The 22,110-nt window shown below is 40.9% G+C and overlaps 1 protein-coding gene and 1 non-coding gene across 3 annotated transcripts in view; one reads left to right on the top strand and one right to left on the bottom strand.

The window, feature by feature from the left end:
• LOC126480811 (DENN domain-containing protein 1A-like) overlaps positions 1-22,110 on the top strand; it is a 283,452-nt gene that overhangs the window by 49,046 nt on the left and 212,296 nt on the right. For both annotated transcript variants that reach the window (XM_050104137.1, XM_050104136.1), the window contains exon 3: positions 4,929-5,066. In XM_050104137.1, the coding sequence (XP_049960094.1) occupies positions 4,929-5,066 (138 nt within the window). The remainder of the gene's footprint in view (positions 1-4,928; positions 5,067-22,110) is intronic.
• Trnap-ugg (transfer RNA proline (anticodon UGG)) lies at positions 270-343 on the bottom strand. The gene has a single exon. It is a non-coding gene; the product is annotated as a tRNA-Pro (tRNA).

Raw genomic sequence — 22,110 nt, 5'->3', positions numbered from 1 at the left:
ACAAGTTTTTTGATAAGCAATTTAGCACATGTCGGCGAGCTAATTATAAGCCAGTTTCTTTCAAAAACATTTTTTTGATGGTCTTATTCATGTTTTGGCAATGTTAAATAACACCCATAAATTAATTATATATGTAGGTAGTATCTGTTCCTGAAAGAGCAGATACCATTTATGACCGTGCAGCTTCTCTAGAATGAAATGATAATTAAATTGACACCCTAGCTGCTAACAGGTGTTGATATACATCATTGGGGACATGTTGAAATGTGTGCCCCGACTGGGACTCGAACCCAGGATCCCCTGCTTCCATGGCAGATGCACTATCCACTGAGCCACCGAGGGCACAGAGGATAGTGCGCCTGCAGGGACTTATCCCCTGCACGCTCCCCGTGAGACCTACACTCCCAACATGTCCACACCACTACATTTGTAGTGCGCCCAATAGATGTTTGCCCATCACACTCATTTCTCGTTTCAGATGAATCTACCAAGTCTTATACAAGTTGGGCCATAGCGTGTGCATTCGCACAAGAAGGTCAATGGCCAGGTAGCCATATTTTAACTATATATGAAAGTAGTATCTGTCCCGAAAGAACAGAACTCTTGATGACCGTGCAGCTTCTTTAGAACTCTGAATGCAAATTGAGATTATAAAACCTCCATTTTCCTGTTTGGTAAAAATGAAACGGGTCTGACAACAATTGTAAATTTGTATTTTTTTATAAATTTCATCCACCAATGGGACTGAAGTAAAATAATTATCCATTGTTAGGTGTACCAGTTTTAGATCATCTTCCGTAAATGGAAGTAGATAATTTTTTAACAATTTGACTGGCTGTATGTTTATGGCTTGGAGAGCCATGATTATGAATGTAAGGTTATGCACTTACAGTATAGAAGTTCTACTGTCTAACATGGTATTAATTTTAATCCTGTCCTTAACAAGCCTGCATGCTGTGTAAATGATAAATGGGCAGTGTTCTCACAAACCAAATAGCTGCTCGTCAGTTGTGCAGTAGGTGTGAGGGATTAACTCTGGGTACAGCTGTCTATAAGTGCTTCCCAAACTTCACGAATTGGAGGAAACTCATCTTTATTTCTTAAGGCTTTGTCATTAAAATGAAGGCATGGAAGTAAAAATTTAATTTGGGGTTTGCTCATAATAGCTCTACATATTTTGGCGCTTCTTTGGAAAACATGTCACTCATAGAAAAGTGAGAATCTTTTCTAACACCAATGATATGCAGGAGGCCTTAATGCAAGTATCTCATTGAAATCTGTGTCACTTACATACCTTGTATCTTGTCCACAACTCAGTTTTTACCCTCAGCTTTCTTGTTTTGTATAAAATGTTTTTTATTATTTCTTAAGCAAATAAGGCTTTCCATGCATCTACCTCCTGACTTACATTTGTTGCTTGCCCACAAGCTCCAGGCATTCTCAAAACTATATTACGACAGGTAGTTTTGGTTGAAGGACGTTCTAATGTACTCCATTGACAACCGTTGTGACCGGTATTTTTCACCTGGCTTACTTATTCATCAGGTAGATTATCATAAGATGTTTCATCATTGTGCTCTGATAAAATTTCAACATTATCCTCAACTTCACTCACAATTTCATCCTCTTCTGATTAATATTTGGCTAATCCTTGTTGAATAGTATTTTTGAAGTCATCATCTACTGTATTTTCTGTGCTTTTGCTCGCCATAACTGGAAGAAAAAGAATGCACTATAGTTTTTTCTACAATAATACATCTATACAGTAGTATTTGATTACCTCAATATACCTTTTTCACACCTTCATGTTGGAACAGTGAGATTGTACATGTGTTTAGCTGTAAGCTTGTAATCTCACGGGAGAATAGCTAGCCTACCAAGCACTACCAGCCTAACAAGAAAAACTTTTCTGTGGAAGTGATATTGTGTGGTGTAACAGGTTACACCTGTATCCATTGGAGGTCAACAACTGAAACCTTGACCACGTACAACTTCCATACTGTAGACTCCTTCACCATTCACTTGTGTGTGAAATGTACTAAGTTACATACTGTTTCATAAGCTTTGTGTTCTTAGAATTCCAGATATCCAGTATCATGAGGCCAGCTCATGGTACTACAATCTTGACATATAACTGCTAAAAAGTAGGCTACCGGTATTACTTTTCAAGTTCCAGTAGCTTTACAGATTAAGTTGGGATACTGTACTACAACAGTAATCTTGACTGCATGATTCTTGGGACTATTAGCTGGTATGGTATGCCAACATCAAATGTCTTCTCTCAGGTCTAGAACACACAACAAACATTCTCATCGGCACAAACATGTTTTGACACAGTACCACCACAATGCTCATTTACACAGACGTATGGTCCATACAGTACCACAATGCTCACCCTATATTGATTGCTAGTAAGGCTCCAACTACATAAAGGTGCAATCTTTTGCTACAGTAACATCAAATTAGTACCCATAAAAATAAAAAAAATAATAGTAACACTGCATTGCAATCTGCATTGGAGCGATCTCTTCACTACTGACTAATGCTCTATTGTAAGTAGTGGGAATGACACTCTACATTTTGTGTCAGTTCATGGCAAATAAGTTTATGTTGCACTGAACCTGAGTTCTGGAGCACCCAGACATTCTAAAATAAACTAAGCTTCAGGAATTCCTTTGGACCATTTACTGTTTCACTATTGAAACAAAAAGCAAACCACTGAATAGGAACTGTTACTTAACAGAAATACTTCCTTACTATCCAGTTAACGGGAAGAACCAAAACTTCAGAATGAACTTTTGTAAGCTACTGTGAAACCTCTTTATAACATTCCCCCATATAACCTTTTCCTCTATGTTACATTCATTTTATTCGGTCCCGACTAACAGCCCATATAAACTATGTTAAATTTTCCTCTTTACTGCGTTTCTTCTATATTACAATTTCCTCCATTTAACACTCATATTTTTGGAACCCTGGTCAATTATTTACCTCTTTATAACATTTGAGTGACTGAATGTAGTCGCATCATTTTCCGTTCTGTGGATTCACAGTTGGCGCCGCCTTGGAAAGCCCGCACTCAGTGTGTTTCATATGTCAGCGTCAGAACCTGGTCACGTGATACGTGATGCACATTCTGCTTGTGCTGCTGTTTGTGGACAGATGTGTGGCACATCCACCAGACGTATCCTTTCTGAGAAATGTGAAAGTATTTTACAGGCAATGAATTTAATTATGTACTTGTGGAGGGAAGTCAGTGCTGAAACTATTAAAAACTGTTTCACAAAAGCGGGATTCTGTGAAAATGAGATGGCAGCTCCTGTGAAAAATGTTGCAAGTGATTTGCAAGAGTTTCTGGAATTAATAGGCTGTGATTCTGTCACTTTTGAGGACTTTGTGGTTGTGGATGACAAGGTGGCAACCACAGGAGTACAAAGTATTGAGGAGCTGACTGCAGAGAGAGGCTAGGAGAATAATAGTGTAGTGAAAGTGACAGTGACAAGGAAGATGACCCTTTGCCCTCATATACTAAGGCAGCTGAAGGCTTTGAAACATTCAGGAGATACATGATGGCCCACAGACTTGAGGACGGAACAGTAGATCAACTTGCTCATTTGGCCATAGAGTTTAGGAGAAATAGAAAACAAACGTGCTTACTTGAATATTTTAAAAATCATAGGTATGTGATTTTCAGATTGCTTAGGTTCCTAGAGTTTAGTGCAAATTTAAGTTCCATTTCATAATTTAATTATTAAAGTAATTTTTTTGTGACTAATTCTTTTTTAATCTGTACCATTTACTGTGTTTTTATGTAATATGTTCAGTATATCATAAACAAAATTTGGCTCATATTCTATAATTGGGTCAACTGAAGAACGGGATACCACCTGTCAGCTTTGGACAATGATGTCATATCTTAAGAATCTGTTATAACTTTTTGCAGTACAAACTGATCCATTTCCTTTCACCCATCCACCTACCGGGCCCCATGTTTTAATTACAAAAAACTAATCATTTGATACATTGATCATTTGCAAAGAATATCATATTACAGTGTTGTGAAAATTTAAAATGTCGTCTATGGCACCATTTGTCAAAGCTGATTAGTGGTATCCCAATCTTCAGTAATGCCCTATAATTATTATTTGGAAGCCTTCCTCTTTATAGTGTTTTCCTCTATACAGTGTTCAGAATTTGTGGTCCCTTGAAAAACTTTATATAGAGGTTTCACTGTATTCACTTTGTGCGACACCCATGACTTGCATTCCCATCCTGGGTGCCACTTTAGGTGTTTTTGGTACTTTATGAGTAGCTCAGTTGTATATGACAAAGAGCCATTGACGTACACAAAGTGGAGGTCAGTTTTCCATTCTTGGTATGGTGCACCATACTAACCTGTCTGAGTTTCATGGTAATGGAAAGTGAAAGTGTCATTCTGCATAAAAAATTCTAAATCACGATTGGATTTTTCCATCACTGCTTGGTATAGGACAACTTCATGTGTATAAATAAAAAGTACAAAAATATAAATGTTTTACAGTATTAATGTATTTAGTTAATTGTTTTCTTAGTTTACAAGAGAATCATCTTGTAAATTGAAAACTGGTTAACTAAATAATGCTGTAAAATGTCCGCATTTTTGTGCTTTTCATTTGTAAATCCAAATCATGATTCCAGTGAAAGAGCGGCAGTCTTGACACACTGCACCAGTGATAGTACTGTTAACAGAGATAAAACTTTTATATTTACAAAAAATATTTTTGATTGATTAGTCACTTTTTCAGAAATTTTATTCTACTTCTTTATTGTGCAACATTACAAGAGTTCACATCATTAGGTCATTATGTAATGATGAAACACTTTTGCAAATTAAGCTCTTGTAACAAAAATCAAAGTCTGTAAGTGGTTTTATTTGCCTTTTGTTTCAGCACTGTTGTTCAACACTACTCATTTGTTCTTACAAGCATAGACTCAAAATGGACATTTGGCTTTTGTCGTCATGATCCAAAAACAGAGACTGCACTTGTGATATTAAGCTTTTTACCATGGCATGAATCATTTTATAAGTGAGTATTGTAATTTGTTTTGTTAAATATAATATCAAGTGTGACAATAGGAAGTGTGCTGTGGATGATTAGACCACTTTAATACTGCGTTGATTTCATCTTCTACTGTAGAACAAAATAGCTATATACTTTCCCATATGCTGCTATCTTGAACCATGTTATCATTGTCATTTGAATCTGTTTTTTAATGTAAGTTTTACTGTCACCAGTTACAGAATTAGGCTTAGGGACTGCTGAACCAGTGGTTTTTTATGCCTGGCTGAGAAGCATGACAGTCAATACTGTTTTAGGCTTAATGATGCCTGTAGGCAACTCTAATATAGAAAAATTGGTGTGTGTGTGTGTGTGTGTGTGTGTGTGAGAGAGAGAGAGAGAGAGAGAGAGAGAGAGAGAGAGAGAGAGTAAAATGATGAAAAAGCTGGGATGGAATGACAACATGAAAAGAATGAATTCCTATTCATTACCTAGAGGAGGCACTGAGGTAGACAGGAACACTGAAAAAAAGAAACCTGCTAGATGTTATTAGCTAACAGACTAAGCCTTTCATCAGATGTAAACACCACACACACACACACACACACACACACACACACACACACACACACACACAGAGCTTATGTTGTGATGATCCTTTCTGTATCAAGTATTTATAGAATTGTATTTGCTCAGTCTACATGTCATTAACAAAATGATGAAAGCACATGTAAAACATTACTGTTATTGTACTGAATTATCTTTAGCTGGTGTACTAATTTGGTTGTACAAAAGCAGATGCCTACATTAGCAAATCATGGGTGGTGGCAATGGTGGTGGGGGCTGGTGAGGTGAGGTGGGGGAGGGGGAATGGGATGGGGGAGTGACAAAAAAATGTACTGGTTTGTCAGGACTGGAACAAACAAGAGGCATGGGTCATTATCATCTTGTTCATAATTACTTGTCAGTTAATGGTTGGAATACACATCCAGACACACAAACTTCTTTAAGCATGTATCAGAGGCAAAACACAGAAAACACTGTGCAATGAAAAAGTATAACTTGCAAATGAATTTCTGCAAAAACATATATTGTGTTTGTGTGTGCATTTCCACAATGGATGAGAAAAGAACTGAGTATGACAAACTACCAGTATACTGTAATTTTATGAGTGTCCTATGGAACCCAAAATATAGAGTAATTAAGAACTGAATAAAAGTACCCACTGATGGTGGCGTAAAGATGCTGAAACTTGTTTGGTCATTAATAAACAACAGTTGTTTGCGTAATTAGTGGACCTGAAAATCAGTTCTTTTTATCAGTAAACATGGCTGCTGCTTGAGCTCCAAAATCAAATTAAGAATAGGTATTCTAAAGGTTCAAATATGTGTCACTGGGGAAGTATCGAGTAAAAAAATATTCCTAGGTTTGCCCCCACGAGTCATGTGTGAACCTTAGTAGTTGATGGAAGTAGCTGTACGTTGAATGGCCTTGCTCAGTACTAACAGTTTTCTTGCGTCAGCCAGTACTTTCGACCTGAACCAGCAGATAACACTGTGGTCATTATGTCAGGATAACCGTAAACAAATGCAGATGTATTATGATGTTACAAGATACAGAAATGTAATATTAATTGAAATAGTTTAAATTTATTGATGTGTTCATTAAAGATGTATTGAATTTTATGGTTGATAGTGACCAGAAACAAGTGAATATATGTCAAAAGTCACATACCGTCTTCATACATATATCGAAACAGCTACTCCCATCAGACACCATGCAGAGAGTCTACTTAGAGTGAATCTCTTTATCCAAATATGCATGTGGTGAATGTACCTAAAATTGTTAAGGAAGGCCATCTTGTGATACCACTCTTAAAAACAGATGAGAGTAGTACCTCCACAAGCAGTTACTGTAGTGTTGCTGTACAGAGCTACAGATCGGAGACTTCGGAGCAGATCTTAGTTTGGTTCTCACAAGGGAACCTCCCCATCGCACCCCCCTCAGATTTAGTTATAAGTTGGCACAGTGGATAGGCCTTGATAAACTGAACACAGATCAATTGAGAAAACAGGAAGAAGTTGTGTGGAACTGTGCAAAAATAAGCAAAATATACAAACTGAGTAGCCCATGGGCGACATAGGCAATATTATGGAGACAGTTAGCACACGAGCGCCGTGGTCTCATGGTAGCGTGAGCAGCTGCAGAAGGAGAGGTCCTTGGTTCAAGTCTTCCCATCGAGTGAAAATTCTACTTTCTTTATTTTTGCATAGTTATTATCTGTCCGTTCATTCATTGACGTCTCTGTTCACTGTAATAAGTTTAGTGTCTGTGTTTTGCGACCGCATCCCAAAACCGTGTGATTAGTAGACGAAAGGACGTGCCTCTCCATTGGGAACCGAAAACATTTGATTGCAAGGTCATAGGTCAACCGATTCCTCCACAGGAAAACACATCTGATATATTCTATACGACACTGGTGACGGCATGTGCGTCACATGACAGGAATATGTTGTCGACCCACCTAACTTGTACACTTGGCGAATGGGTAAAAAGATTCTTCTACCTTGCCCGATTTAGGTTTTCTTGTGAATGTGATAATCACTCCCAAAAAGGTGATGAAAACGTAAGAGTTTGTCACATAAACTGAATATTAAAAATTAAAGTTTTCACTCGATGGAAGATTTGAACCAAGGACCTTTCGTTCCGCAGCTGCTCACGTTACCACGAGACCACGGCGCTCCTGTGTTTCCGGTCTCCTTGATGGTACCTATCTTCCCATGAACTACTCAGTTTGTATTTTTGGTTATTTTTTCACAGTTCCACACAACTTCTTCCTGTTTTCTCAATCGATCTGTGTTCAGTTTTTCAAGGCCTATCCACTGTGCCAACTTATAACTAAATCTGAGGGGGGTGCGATGGGGAGGTTCCCTTGTCAGCGTAAGTACAGAATGTAAAAACTCTTAAGATATATTGGTACTGATGTGGTTTTTTGGAAGTATCATTTCATCATTGATAACCTGTCCTTACTGGAAGTGGTTATGCAGGAAGCTTTTCCATGCAGACAGTTTTTTGTACAAATATTTTTATGACATTGTGGCAGTTTGCAACAATGTGGAGTTACAACAAAGTCAGTTTCAAAGCTGAGGCTTAAACAGTTGCTTGCTAAGTATACTGATGTGCTAATATACAGTGCGATCATTCCATTTGTAATAAATAGAACAGTAAACCTTAATTTTGCTTCCTTCTCCCACCCTTGCAACTACTATTCATCAATTACAGCTAACACTTCAGAAGCTGAAGGAGTGGACAGAAAGGACAGCTTTACGTTTGTGATGTAGGAAACTGCAACAGTTTATCAATCTCTGATGCTTTTACTTTATTTTTTAGGAGACGACAATTTGAGTACTAATGATACTATTTTTCAGTTTACTTACTCATTGTTTTGATAATGAACTGTCTGGTTACCAAATCTAAAATATGAGGTATATGAAAGCAGGAATTTTTAATGTACTGAAAGTATTTTATTGTGTCTTTTTACTGTGTCATGGGACGTAGTCAGAGGGAGTTTATTTAAAATTTATGATTTGCTTGTAAGAGCCTTGCTCTATTACAGGTGCTTAATAAATGAGTGAGTAAAGTCTACATATTTGAAAGTCAGATGCTACATACAATGAGGTAATTAAACAGTCTACAGGCACACGCAGGACCATCCTTGTATTTAACCTTCTTACTGAGGCTGCAGACCATCTTTTTCCAATCAGTAGAAGCCCCCGTGTTGTGAGAGTTGTATAGGTTCTTATTTGTGTCAAAGTGTTCCACAGGTCACTACCCATCAGTGGACTATATTAGTCATAAACAGTCTGTAAACATAAAGATAATTTTAGCAGACCATGTGCTCAAGTGAGATAAGGGTTTTTGGCTTGACAAATCGTGGAAACCTCTCATTTCATGTTTGCGCTCTCAAAGAAAATCTTTTAAGTCTTCACTGCCTGGCACTCCAACATATGCCATCCGTAATAACCAGCCACCTATTTCCTAACTATTGTGGACTTGCTGACTCTGCACTTGCTGTGTTTTACTCTTATATACATAAAATATTATCTATTACTGGTGCTCTTGTTACCACCAGAGTTACCTCTGATGCATGTGCTTTTACTCCATGGGGCTGTGTAAAGTGATTTCAAAATCTTGCCGGTGACTCACCTAGACATTGGCTGTAAGGATGGTGGAATATCTGATCCACCAGGAAAACTTGAAGAAACACAGTCTCCTAATCTTGTTTCACAAAATTTAGCAAGAGGAAAATTTTGCCACATAATGGATGGACAGGATCATTGTACCAATATTGAAACCTTGTGAAAACTGCCACAATATAGACAACTACAGACAAATTAGTTTAATGGCAGTCCTCTGCAAACTCCAAGAACATATTGTCAGTCAAAACTTTTTGCTGCTGGGAACAAGAAATTAGCTTTCTACATTTCGAAGCAGATTTGGAAGGTTATGTTTAAAAATGTCAACTTTTATGATTATGGTCTGCTGTCAGGGGGGTCTTTGCATTTTGTTGAGACATGGCAGCAGTCTTCTCAAATTACAGAAGATGATGACAGCATGCCAATACCATTTCTTAGCTGTGTTATGTGAGTGGAGCTGTTGAAGCACTCTACCAATTTTTATTAGAAATTTCATATCACATATGCATTTCTGCCAATGGCCTCGCCTCAGTGGTAACACTGGTTCCCGTCAGATCACCGAAATTAAGTGCTGTTGGGCTGGGTGAGCACTTGGATGGCTGACCATCCTGTCTGCCGAGTGCTGTTGGCAAGTGGGGTGCACTCAGCCCTTTTGAGGCAAACTGAGGAGCTACTTGCTTGAGAAGTAGTGGCTCTGGTCTCTGAAACTGACATACAGTCGGGTGAGCGGTGTGCTGAATGCATGCCCCTCCATATCCGCATCCAGTGACCCCTATTGGCTGTGGATGATATGGCAGCCGGTTGGTACTGTTGGGCCTTAATGGCCTGTTCAGGGGTAGTTTAGGTTTTAGTTGTATATGCAATTTCTGAGCTGGACTTGATTCTGCAATTAATACTCAATGTGTACAGGAAAATGGGGTTCCACAAAGTTCAGTCTAGAATGATATTCTCTTTGTAATAACCATAAGCAGAATTTCTGCAATTGCAAACCGAATGTGTAACTGGCTTTTTACTTGAGTGACTTCCATTTATATTGTAGTTTGTCACCGTTCAACAGGACATCATATTCAATTCGTCATTACCCATAGGGGTGGGAAATGAAAGGGGGTAACATTGAAACATAATTCAGGAACACCTGGATCAATGTTAACCTTATTTGTATCAAAATACTGTGGAAGTAAGATTCCCTACCACAATAAGGGGTGGGGTGTGGGTGAGAAGGGGTGATGGAAAAATGTTTGAAAATGATCTATTGGTATTCATTCCCTTTACTTAATTGACTTTTAAAAATATGAAGTTCAATTTGTCTCTTATTTGTGCCCCCAGGGTGCTCACATTTCTTTTGTATGTGCGTGCTTGGCTTCGATGGACTTCTGACACTTGCAGTAATACGCCCCGTCTCATATGCAATTATATGCCTCTATTATTCTTTTTATACATTCTGCTTCCAATTGGGTGGTCTTCTAAGTGCTGACCATGCTTGGATTTGGTTTGATTGTGGACACTCGTTTTTTTTCTGTACACTCATCTTTTCTTTCTTTCTTTCTTTCTTTCTTTCTTTCTTCCTTACTTCCATCTTCTTCTTCTTCTTTATCTTTATTTGCACTTGATGCAACCTTTCATCCTTCACATCATGGCCCCCATTGTTGGGTTTGACTTACCATTCCTCTACCAAATTTTTCAGGAGTGTGGAGGTCGGGTACACACAGTGAATATTCCACCATTTGTGACTTTTTGTCATTGCACCCTCCATTTATGTTGAAAGTAATACACCCAAAATACAGTATAATAGACATCCTGTCAGGGATTGCACAATTGGTGCCTGGGCTGGAAACTCCCAGGTGGCCTTTGCTGTGGCTGGGTGGAGCACATGGGGAAAGCCTCTCTTAGAAGTGGGTGGCACCAAGGCAGATGACTCACAAATGAAATGGCTCAGATTTTTTCTGCTGGTGACCGCGCAATCTTAGCAGTCTCTTATCAAGGAAAGAATTGCCAAAATGCGGAAAGATATGAGCCCTCATTGTTTTCTGCCCTGGCTTCGTCATGGGAGAAACATAGGGCTAGGAGATGAGAGAAATACTCCCCACAGTACTTAGTTTTCTCTAAGATCAATGGGGATTTGGCCACAGAGCCATTATTCTTTGTTGACCACCTTGAGCACAGGTTTTAGGAAGCAGCAGAGATTTTGAAAAGGAGAAGTTGTTCAATTCCAATTAATACGGCATCACCTGCTCAGCCATAGGTGCTGCTCGCCTGTGATAAGTTGGGCAATATTCCTGTAACTGTCACTCCCCAAACAGTCACAATATGAAACAGGATATAATCTTTCACTGTGACCTACTTATACAGACCGATGAGGAGTTACACTGATCTCACAAGGCACTGGGATTACGAGTCATGGAAAACACTAGTAACGGTGCTCACATCCATTTTATTGCCTGATGACGGCGGCTGCTGCAGCATGTGGCAGGCAGACACCAATGAGTAGGGGCAGAAGTTATGAGGGGTGGGTTGGCATACCATCCTCCCTACTCGTGAGAGGCCTTAGGGCAGGACTGGGGATGGCATCTTCATAGCGACATCCCCATTGAGGTCAGCATTCCACGACAGTGGTCTTGTGGGGGCCTCAAAGGTTATGGGCTCAGAGGCCCAGCAGCAGAGGCAGTGGTGGCAACTGTGGCATCAGGTGCAGTGGGGGCTGCATCAACAATGGCAGTCAAGGAGTGGGGATGGAGGAAGGAACCCCCTGATAACAATCCGCCAGGTAGTGACCACCTCTGAAGTGCAGATCGGACCACCTGCAACACAAGGACGGCATTGGCAGTGGCAGCAAGATTGAGAGAATTGGTGGGCGGCCACAGCTGGTTGAAGTGACAGGATGTCCACCCACCAGGAGCGTGGGCGATGCACAGGCGCTGGCTCCGGCGATGCTCGATCACGACAGGAACCCAGTTTGGCCAGCAGCTGAACAATGAGCCCAAACAGGTGCAACTGGCCAGAACTGTCGTGGAGCTGATGATCCCAACTGATGCAGTGTTGAATGCAGCGGGTGAAGGAATGTCTGTGGTTGGCATCCATGCAGCAGCTCTGCTGGGCTTATTCTCCCACCGGAGTGAAACTGTATGATCACAAAAAATGGTCTAAAGCAGCTTCAGAGGAGTGCCAGATACATACTTTTGCATCTGAGTTTTAAATGTCTGAACTGAGCATTCAGCCTCGCTGTTAGATTGAGGATGAAATGGGGGAGCTGTGAGATGATGAACACCACTAGCATAACAAAAAGATACTAATTCTCAACAAAATGGGAGCTGTTATCGATATTCATGGTATACGGAAGTCCCTCAATTGCAAAAATTGCAGACAGGGCCAAAATAGTGGCCACTGAGGATTTGGATGGACAATGCACTACATAGGGAAACTTGGATAAGCATCCACTACAGTGAGCTAATACTGATTTAGGAAGGGTCGAGCAAAATCAACATGTTGACGCTCCCACGGACGCTGCGTCATCAGCCAGGAGGAAAAGACACCTCCAGGGCTGCCTGTTTCTGAATGCAGTGAATGCAAACAGAGATAAGCCATGTAATTTCCCCATCTATGCCCGGCCAACACATGTGCCAGCAGACCAAAGCCTTGGTGCAAGAGGTTCCGCAATGACTGACTTGCGGAAGCCGCAATACATTAAGGCATAAGGAAGTGGCAATCGCAACCCAGGGAGCAATGTGCTCCATAGCTAATAAGACTCCTGTCAAACACAGAAAGGTGGTGCTGGAAGGAGAACTACAATGAATCCCCTATTTTATGTTTTTGTGTAGTCCAGACTTTAAAAAACGCAAAATTAAAGGAAATGCAGAATTGAGGAAAACACTAAAACCCCCCAAAATATGAGCAAAAACACATGTAATTGCATATACGGTTAAAAATCATAATCCTTTCCCATACTTTGTGTAAAATCTGTGTAAGTGAAGGAAATTAAATGTATAGTAAAATGTGTGTGCAACAATTTGTGGTAATGAATTTCATCAGTTCTTAAAAAATCACATGTGTAACAGCAAGTAAAACGCATCAAAAAATTGAAATTGGTATCTGGGTACAAGGTAATTGAGCTATTTTCTGACATGCTATGACCACAAATTATACCTTCACAACATATGTTTTTGATAGATTGACAAATATGTTGAATTAAACCAAAAACATCACAGCAGGTAAGTGGTTAAACCATAAGCATAATGTGCACGTCTGTTTAATGAAAAACTTTGTCAATGCTCCCAAGGGCGCTGCAGCATAAGCCAGGGGGAAAAGACACCTCCAGGGCCACCTGTGAGTGTAAGCAGCGTTAAGCCGCGTAATTTCCCCATCTATGCCTGGCCAACTCATGTGCCGGCAGGCCAAAGCTTTGGTGCAAGAGGTTCCCCAACGACTGACCTGCAGAATCCACAGTACATTAAGGCGTAAGGAAGTGCTGTTATTGTTTAATGCTTTTCTTATGAGATGCATTTCGTATTCTCACCACCATTAAAATATGATTTTAGGCTTGATGAGAGAAATAAGGATGTGAAAAAATGAGTTCACTTCCCCAGCTGGTATTACAAAACTATTAGAAGTCAGCTCAGAGAATTTTGTATGCTGTGTAAAATGCAGATTTGAAAGAAAGCTCAGGTGCTACAGTTTCGCTTCATGGCCTCTATCACTGCTGCCAATCTTCACGATCTACAATGTGTGGTATGTGTGGTGCAAAGTATATACGTGAGTAGTGTATGTGGCTGTTGCAACTGTATCATTTAAGATTTGAACACAGAAGCACTTTAAAATATGCTATCACAAAACCGTTGTTCTATTTCCACATCCTTGTCATAACACATCATCTGCAAAAAAATTATATTTTCAGCACTTCACAAAATGCTTTCACCCATACCTGCACTCCTATTGTTGAAGGGCCACTCCCCTCTCCACACATCCAGTAGGTGAGCTCATTTGACGTGTTTTAAATTAGTGTAATGTGGTGGGTGCACTAGCTATTCGGTGACTTAACAAGTTGTTAGCCAATAATAGTTCACTAGCTGGAAATGGGCAACTTTCCCTCGATTATGACGGAGCATATTCTTTGAAACACAGTGTTTGAATTTAAAAGCTTGATAATTGATATTGTTGTTGAATACAGTACATCAGAATTACATGCAAAAAGATGGGACTGAGTTATAAGTGGCTTAAGGAAAGGTGGTGACTGGGCTCCCTTCATCACGTTTTGGCTCGGTCCGGAACACTTTGCGTCAACTTTCTTGTTTTTTCCATTAGCACTGCAACCTAGAAGTAGTTGTATCATAATTGCATGTGAAGCTAAATGTTGCAAGTTGTGGGGGCAACAACTATCAAGGATTTCATCAGCATTTCCTCTCTCATGTTTCCCCTCTCTTCAATGGCCTAAAATATTCCCTTAACTCTGCCACCACCTGTAATGTGAAGCACCTGTCTTCTGAGCCACTTGTAACTTGTTCAGTCACATCCGTTGTCAATAGGAAGAAACCAGGATGAAGTCAAGCGAGGTGTTGAGTAAGAACTTAGAAACGAGGTAAACCTTACTGGGAAGAAATGTAAAATTGGGGAATTTTTATTATTGATGTTTTGAAGTTCTGACAGGTGCTATGAATTTATGGTGCAGAATCACAAAAGACATAAATAAGAGAACTTAAAATCGAAGTTCCGCTGTAATTACGCAAGGATTAGAAGAATGGCCCAGGAGTGTTTCTAGGCAACCATGCTGCATAAAAGAGAGAACCCAGCTAAGTACAGGATACGTGGCAACAGCCGATGCTATTGTGGCAAAAGTGATAGGAAAACTCTTGACCATGTTCTGGTTCTCAGTCTCTAAATAGAAACAAAGCAACTTATCCTGCTCAGACGCTGGGTGCGGCCTTATCAGAACACGAGATAAAACATCGGCGTTGGTGTGTTGTGCCGTTGGCCAGTGACGGATCTGTTAATGATAATGGGAGAGGAAGAGCGCCCACTGCTGCAAATGATGTGCTGCCTCATCCAGCACGGAAACTGAAGGGTTTTAAAGAGCAACCGGCAGCTTGTAATCCGTGATTAAATGGAACTTGGTACCATACAAGAAGTGAAATTTCTTGAGGGAAACACAGTTGCTAAAGCCTCCTTTTCAATCTGAGAACACCACTACGCATGGGAGTTGAAGTCTTAGAAGCATAAGCAATGAGTCAATCAAACCTTTCTGCGAATTTGTCTCTGTCTGAAAAGTGGCCAAGCATGGGACAGATTGAAACTTAGATTTAAGCAAAGTTAATGCTCAGTCACAAGCTAGGGACCAGAAAAAGGCACATTTTTTCACAAAAATACATGCAGTGGCTGACCAACAGTGGATGTGTTTGGTAAAAACTAATGGTAGCATGCAACTTCATTTAGAAACATCTGCAGTTCCTTAATGGAGGTTAGCCGTGGGAAAGCCGCAGTTGCGCCAGCATGGTGAGGCAACAACTTGATCCCTGTGCAAGAAGCCTCAAAATGTAGGTACTCAATTGAGCTGAAAAAATGAGATTTGGCAAGATTGCACTTGAGACTTGCAGACTGCAAAAAGAGAGAGAGAGAGAGAGAGAGAGAGAGGGAGAGAGAGAGAGAGAGAGAGAGAGCGCAGACACTGCTAAGGTGGTCTTCGGTTGTAGAATGCAAAACAACGTTATGGTCAAGGCAATTGATGCAGCCAGGTACAGCTGTCCTAAAAACGCAGAAAAATACCCTTTGGATTCTTTACGATGACCACTGGTCTAGCCCATTCACTGGAAGAAATGGGCCGGATGACATAGATTGACGTCAAACAGTCTAATTCGACCTTGAAAGAATCATGTAATGTGACAAGCACCTGGTGCACCTATAAAAAACATGAGCAAGCATTCTCTTTCATGATAATGTGAGAGGGACTCCAGTTGCTGATATGGAAGTTTCTGATGCTAAATTTACCTCATCGTCAATGGAGAAATTGAAAGTGTTAAACACATATAACATGTGGTAATGGAACGATCAACAACAAGGAAGGTGAGAGGTCAAACAACAGATTTTTAAGATACCGGAGTGGAAAACTATCCTAGTATCGGAATCTGCTGTTTCTTGTAGCTAACCAACTTCCATGAAACCTGTGAGAGTGGATGGGAGCCCAAATCCACATACATCTGTGCGTTTACTAAAGTCGTTGCAGCTCCTGTGTCCATCTGCATTTTTCGCGGCTTATTAAATACACACAAGTCAATAAACAATTTGTTTGGGGAAACAGTCATAGTAGAGATCGAGTTTATGGGTCATAGTAGAGATCGAGTTTATGGGTCATAGTAGAGATCGAGTTTATGGGTCATAGTAGAGGGCGAGTTTATGGGTCATTGTAGAGGGCGAGTTTATGGGTCATTGTAGAGGGCGAGTTTATGGGTCATTGTAGAGGGCGAGTTTATGGGTCATTGTAGAGGGCGAGTTTATGGGTCATTGTAGAGGCCGAGTTTATGGGTCATTGTAGAGGCCGAGTTTATGGGTCATTGTAGAGGTCAAGTTTATGCCCATTGGTACTACTGTGTCTTCCACGTTTCAAGAGGTGTTACAGCCCAATGCAATGTGGCCTTCCTTTTGACACTTCTTGCAAACCACCCAACACTTAGGGCATGGAGCATGCTCATGTTGAATGAAGCAGTAAGGGCAAAATGGAAGGGAAGCACGCAACTGTTGCTGTGATGGGGCCCATTGCTACTGTGGCTGTAATTGACGCTGCCCAATGTGACGCTGAGTTGAAGGTTGTACTGCTGTAATGGCTTCCTTGTTACCCTGCGGACTTGCAGCATGCCTAATAGACTGATTGAGCAACTTCGGATAACTCTCCCCACACAGTAATCTGATCACCTGTGGTCCATGACATTTCAAAGGACTGTGCTGAATTGAGCACATCCGTAAGCATTGGATTCTTACATTGAAGTACTTATTTGTGGACTTCCCTATCTGGGACCAGACGAATAACAACATGCACCATGTGATCAGCGTAGGATTTGTGATGGGTACTAATGACAAATTTATGATGATGGCTCAACCCATGTAGTTCTGCAGCCCAGGCTTTGTAAGATTGATTTGGGTATTCCTGGAAATGGTAAAATTCTACACATGTCACAATGACATGCAGTCTGTCACAGTAAGAGGTTGAGAGAAGCTTGAAAATTTCATCAAGTGATAAGCTGGTCGGTTCTTGCAAAGGCACAAATTGACACAACAACTGATAAATGCATTGTAAAAGCCAGGAAAGGAAGAAAGCCCTCCTCAGGTTTGCATCGCCCATGCAAAAAACGTGGAAATGTTGGTATCACAGTCTCTTGTAGGAGTCCCAATCTTTGGATGGTTCATCATATGCCAGAAAGGGTGTCAGTTGCACTGACTGGAGAGTAATCTGCCGCGATCATACAGACACCACGTAATTGAGAGTGGTGGCGAGATCCTGCTGCTGTGCTGTGAAAGCGTGCTGCTGGGCAGTGAGACAGTGGAGTATTTCTTCTATTGAGATGTTTGTTGGGCGATTTATCACTGACACTAAAATGTGGAGAAAATGTAACCCTCACTCATCACCAAGTTTGTTACAGCAGGAACAAACACATTTTATCGAACATAGTACTTTTTAGAGCAAATGAGATATAGGTTGTGCGTAGCACTGAACACATTGACTAGACAACAAATACAGTGTAAAGAATAGGCCAAGCACTCGTTTGTGGTCGTGTAAATAATGCTGTTTCTTTGGCAGCTCATCAGAGTGCACGAGGGAGCTGGCGCAGGTGTCCTCTATAAGCACGCCTGTAACTGTATGGACATGCGTATCTGGAATCGCACATGTCATGAGTGAAGGTACAAGGATGGTCCCATAAGCACCCAACCTGACTGAGAGATGGCAGTCATTGTTGAAAAATATCTCTGGATTAGAAAGTATATGATCTGTGAAGCATAAGTTTCAAGTGTGAAGACGCCACATTGTTTAGTATTTGTTTGGCAGCCATCAATAGTGAAAATTGTGAATGAACTTGTGAAAATGGTGGAAATTGGTCATTGTTATGTGACACAATACTTTTTTGAAAGGCCTCAGCACAACCAATATTAAAGCTGAGCCATAGTCTACTCCTTTGTTGACAACAGCAAAATACTGGGTAGCTGAGTTTAAACGAGGCCGTACGAGCTGCCAAGACACATTGCAGTGGTCGACCAAATGAGGTGACGACTCCAGAAATGTTGAAGAAAATCCACAAAAAGGTGCTGGATGATTGTCAACGAGAAAACTTTGTGCAAGGTTTGTGCAGCGTTTGCTCACACTTGAGCAAAAACAGTGTTGTGAAAATGTTTCAATTGAGTGTTTAGCGAAGTTTCGCTGCAACAAAGCTAATTTTTTGTGCCGTTTCATAACCATGGATGAAACATGGCTCAACCACTTCACTCCCGACTCAAAAGAACAATCAAAACAATGGACACAAATTGGAGAACCGATTCCAAAGAAGGCAAAGACCGTTTCATCTGCAGGCAAGGTTATGGCTTCGGTTTTTTGGGGGGTGCACGTGGGATAATTTTCATTGACTACCTCGAAAAAGGATATACCATCAGTTAGTATTATGTGGACTTATTGCAATGTTTGGGCGAAGAAATCAAACAAAAACAGCCACAAGAAAGAAGAAAGTGTTGTTTCTTCAGGAAAATGCACCAGCTCACAAGTCCATTATTGCAAAGGCCAAAATTAATGAATTTAAGTTTGAATTGCTACCTCGTGCACCCTACTCGCCAGATTTAGCCCCCTCAGATTATTTTCTGTTCCCAAATTTGAAAAAATGGCTTGGTAGTCAAAGATTTTCAACAAATCAAGATGTGATGTCTGCAGTTAATGGCCATTTTAGGAGTTGAACAGTTCTCATTATAAAAAGGGTATCAAACTTATTGAACATCTCTGGAAAAAGTATATAGAGCTGAAAGGGGATTATGTTAAAAAATAAATACATTTTTTTCCAAAATTATTGTGTTTTCTTTGTTGGTTCGGGTACTTATGGGACCATCCTCATACATCACGAGTGAAGGTACATCAATATGCATCATGCAGTTCTGTCACCATTGTGCTATCCACCCACAACCAGAACTCTACATCAACAAACAATTGCTCAATGTGGTAGACCTTTCACTTTCTAGGACTGGTCTTTGGTGCCTGCTTTACCTTACTACCCCACCTTGTCCATCTTGAAGGAATAAGCTGGTCAAACCTCAGTAACACCAGCTGGAGAACAGACCAATTGTCATTTTTGTGGCTTTACAAAGCCCTGCTCTTGTCCCATGTTGACTCTGGGAGTCTGACATATGGCTTGGCATTGCCTTCAGAGTTGCCGGTGCTGGACCAAGTACACCATTTGGGGATCCATCTCGCAACAGGTTATTTTCAGACCATCCCTGTGAACAGCCTATTCGCAGAGGATGGGGTCTCTTCACTACAATCTTGCTCAGTTATGTGATACACATTCATTGCTCTCCTGAGTATCCGAACTGCCATGTCCTCTTTCCCGGTAGGGAGACCTGCCTCCCACAACAGTGGCCCAGGACTGGAGTCACGATCGTGGTTCGCATATGGGGTCTCTGAGCTCCCGACTTCCCCACTGTTGCGTCTTGTCAGGGAGCAATTGCGTTTGGTCCCATGGTGTGTAACACATCTTTGCATCGGTCTCTGCCTACCCTTTGGACCAAAAGACTGTGTTGATCCCATGGATTTTTGCTGCCTGTTCCTGTCCATCATTGGTTCATTTTCCAGGTTCACAAGTGATGTAAACTGACAGATGTATGCTCAATGGATGAACTAGTTTTGCCTACACACATACAAGGAGCAGTGAACCATGCTCCTTGCCAAAAGGATGCAGTGTATTCACTGCAGAGTTGGTGGTAATCGTTTGAGCCCTCAGTCACATTTGTTCTTGCACGAGACAGACATTCTTAATCGGCAGTGATTGCCTGAGTGGTGTTGAGGCAATCAACTAGTGCTACCAAATGGTTGTGACTACCCATGGTCTCCTTTCTGACCTCCATCAAGCCTCTATGGTTGGCCATCTTTGTCTGGACCCCAGGTCACATAAGGATCCCAGGGAACAGACTGGTTGGGCAAGTTGGTTATCAGGATGCTGACTTTGGAGATTGGCGGGGGGATGGGGGTGGGGGCTACTGGAATGAGACCTTAGATTGACTCTCCACTGTCAATTGTTGAAGGCTAGGAGCAAGAATTGTTGTGCCCTTGTTTCCTCCAAACAAGCTGTGAGCAATAAAGGGGACCACAACCATGTGGCGGTCTTCCTTTCATGCTTCTCACAGGGAGTCTACCATTCTGTCAGCTGCACATTGGCGACACTTGGCTGAACCATGGCTACATTCTATGACCTGAGAATCCACCCTTCTGCCAGTGTGGTGCCCGTCTGACGGTGGCCCACATCCCTATTAGACTGCCGTATTTGACCACCTTATGGTGAAATCTTAAACTTGCTGACATACTGTCTCTGGTGATAGTGAACAAGCCAAAGCGGCTGATCTTGTTTTACCTTTTAACTGTGAATGTTGTTTTTACTCCTCTTTGCAGGGTAAGGACGCATTGGCCTTGTCAGCCGCTTGAGGCATTTGAGGGCTGCGCCCCATTACTTGCTCTGACCCCGGCTCCATATGACTGCCCTTGCCACCTTTTTAATTCTTCATATTCTTTTATATCTGTTGTTGATTTACTGTCTCATCATTGTTATTCCCTTTCCTAAGATCTTATTAATTTGTCTGTGTTGCTGGTTTCCTTGTTGTTGTGGAGGGTGAGGGAATGCTGATCAGATGCAGACGGTGTTCCAAAAGTCCACAGCTTCTTTCTGGGTGGAGCACCTCACCCACTTGCCCCTCTCTCACTTCTAGTTACTTCTTCTTTTTGGTTTTAATGATTCTCGGTTACATTAGAGTTCGTCAATATCTGTCTTCCTCTTTGAATTCTCTTCCCTGCTGAATGTATGGAGGCTAGGGGAACTGATCACCATGTAGTTTGGTCCCTTTAATCCTATCAATCCAGTCCATCATATTCGTGCTATTCATTTGTCAACCAGGCCATGAGAATGACCACTGCAGCAAGTCAATAATTTTGGCAGTGTTTCAGGACCTACGATGAAGCCATATGGCTGAATACCACAGATAACGTGAACATCCTCTTTGGAGTATGTGGTGTAAAATACCAATGAATCAGACATATGTATGCAATATATGGTACAAACACACATACTCAATATCTCCTCCTAACTGATTTCAACCCTACTTGGTACACACATTGTTTACTGTCTGGATATGGACAGAGAGAGAGAGGTGAGGAGAAGGTGGACAGAGACTGGGGGTAGGAGGAGGTTGACTATTTGAAGATTGTAATAAATAAACACCGAGGCAACATGGGGTTACTCAGCTAGTATCAACACAAACCATACATATTATAATAAAACGTATGTATGTATGTATGTATGCATGTTCCACATATCCTCCTGAACGACTGGACCAATTTGAACCAAACTTGGTACATATATCACTTACCATCTGGAAAGAATCGCTGTGAAATAAGGACCATCTATTTATGAAAGGGGTCTGGGTGGGTGTGAAAAAGGAAAATAGCCCATGTTCATTGAATACCCATACTTTATTCATCCAGAATTTCAGAAAGAGAGCACTTAGTCTTGCAACAAATTTTACACATAATTTCAAATTTTTATCTTTTTCTTGCTAACAAGTCTCACAAAATGATGATAGGAAAAAAGTTCATCGCTTATTACATTTCCGCTGTTCATTCAGTTAAACCGCCACATGGAGCACGACATTTTAAT

This window comes from Schistocerca serialis, chromosome 5 (assembly GCF_023864345.2).
Source record: "Schistocerca serialis cubense isolate TAMUIC-IGC-003099 chromosome 5, iqSchSeri2.2, whole genome shotgun sequence".
NCBI lineage: Eukaryota > Metazoa > Arthropoda > Insecta > Orthoptera > Acrididae > Schistocerca > Schistocerca serialis.
This window is presented reverse-complemented; position numbering and strand designations above follow the sequence as displayed.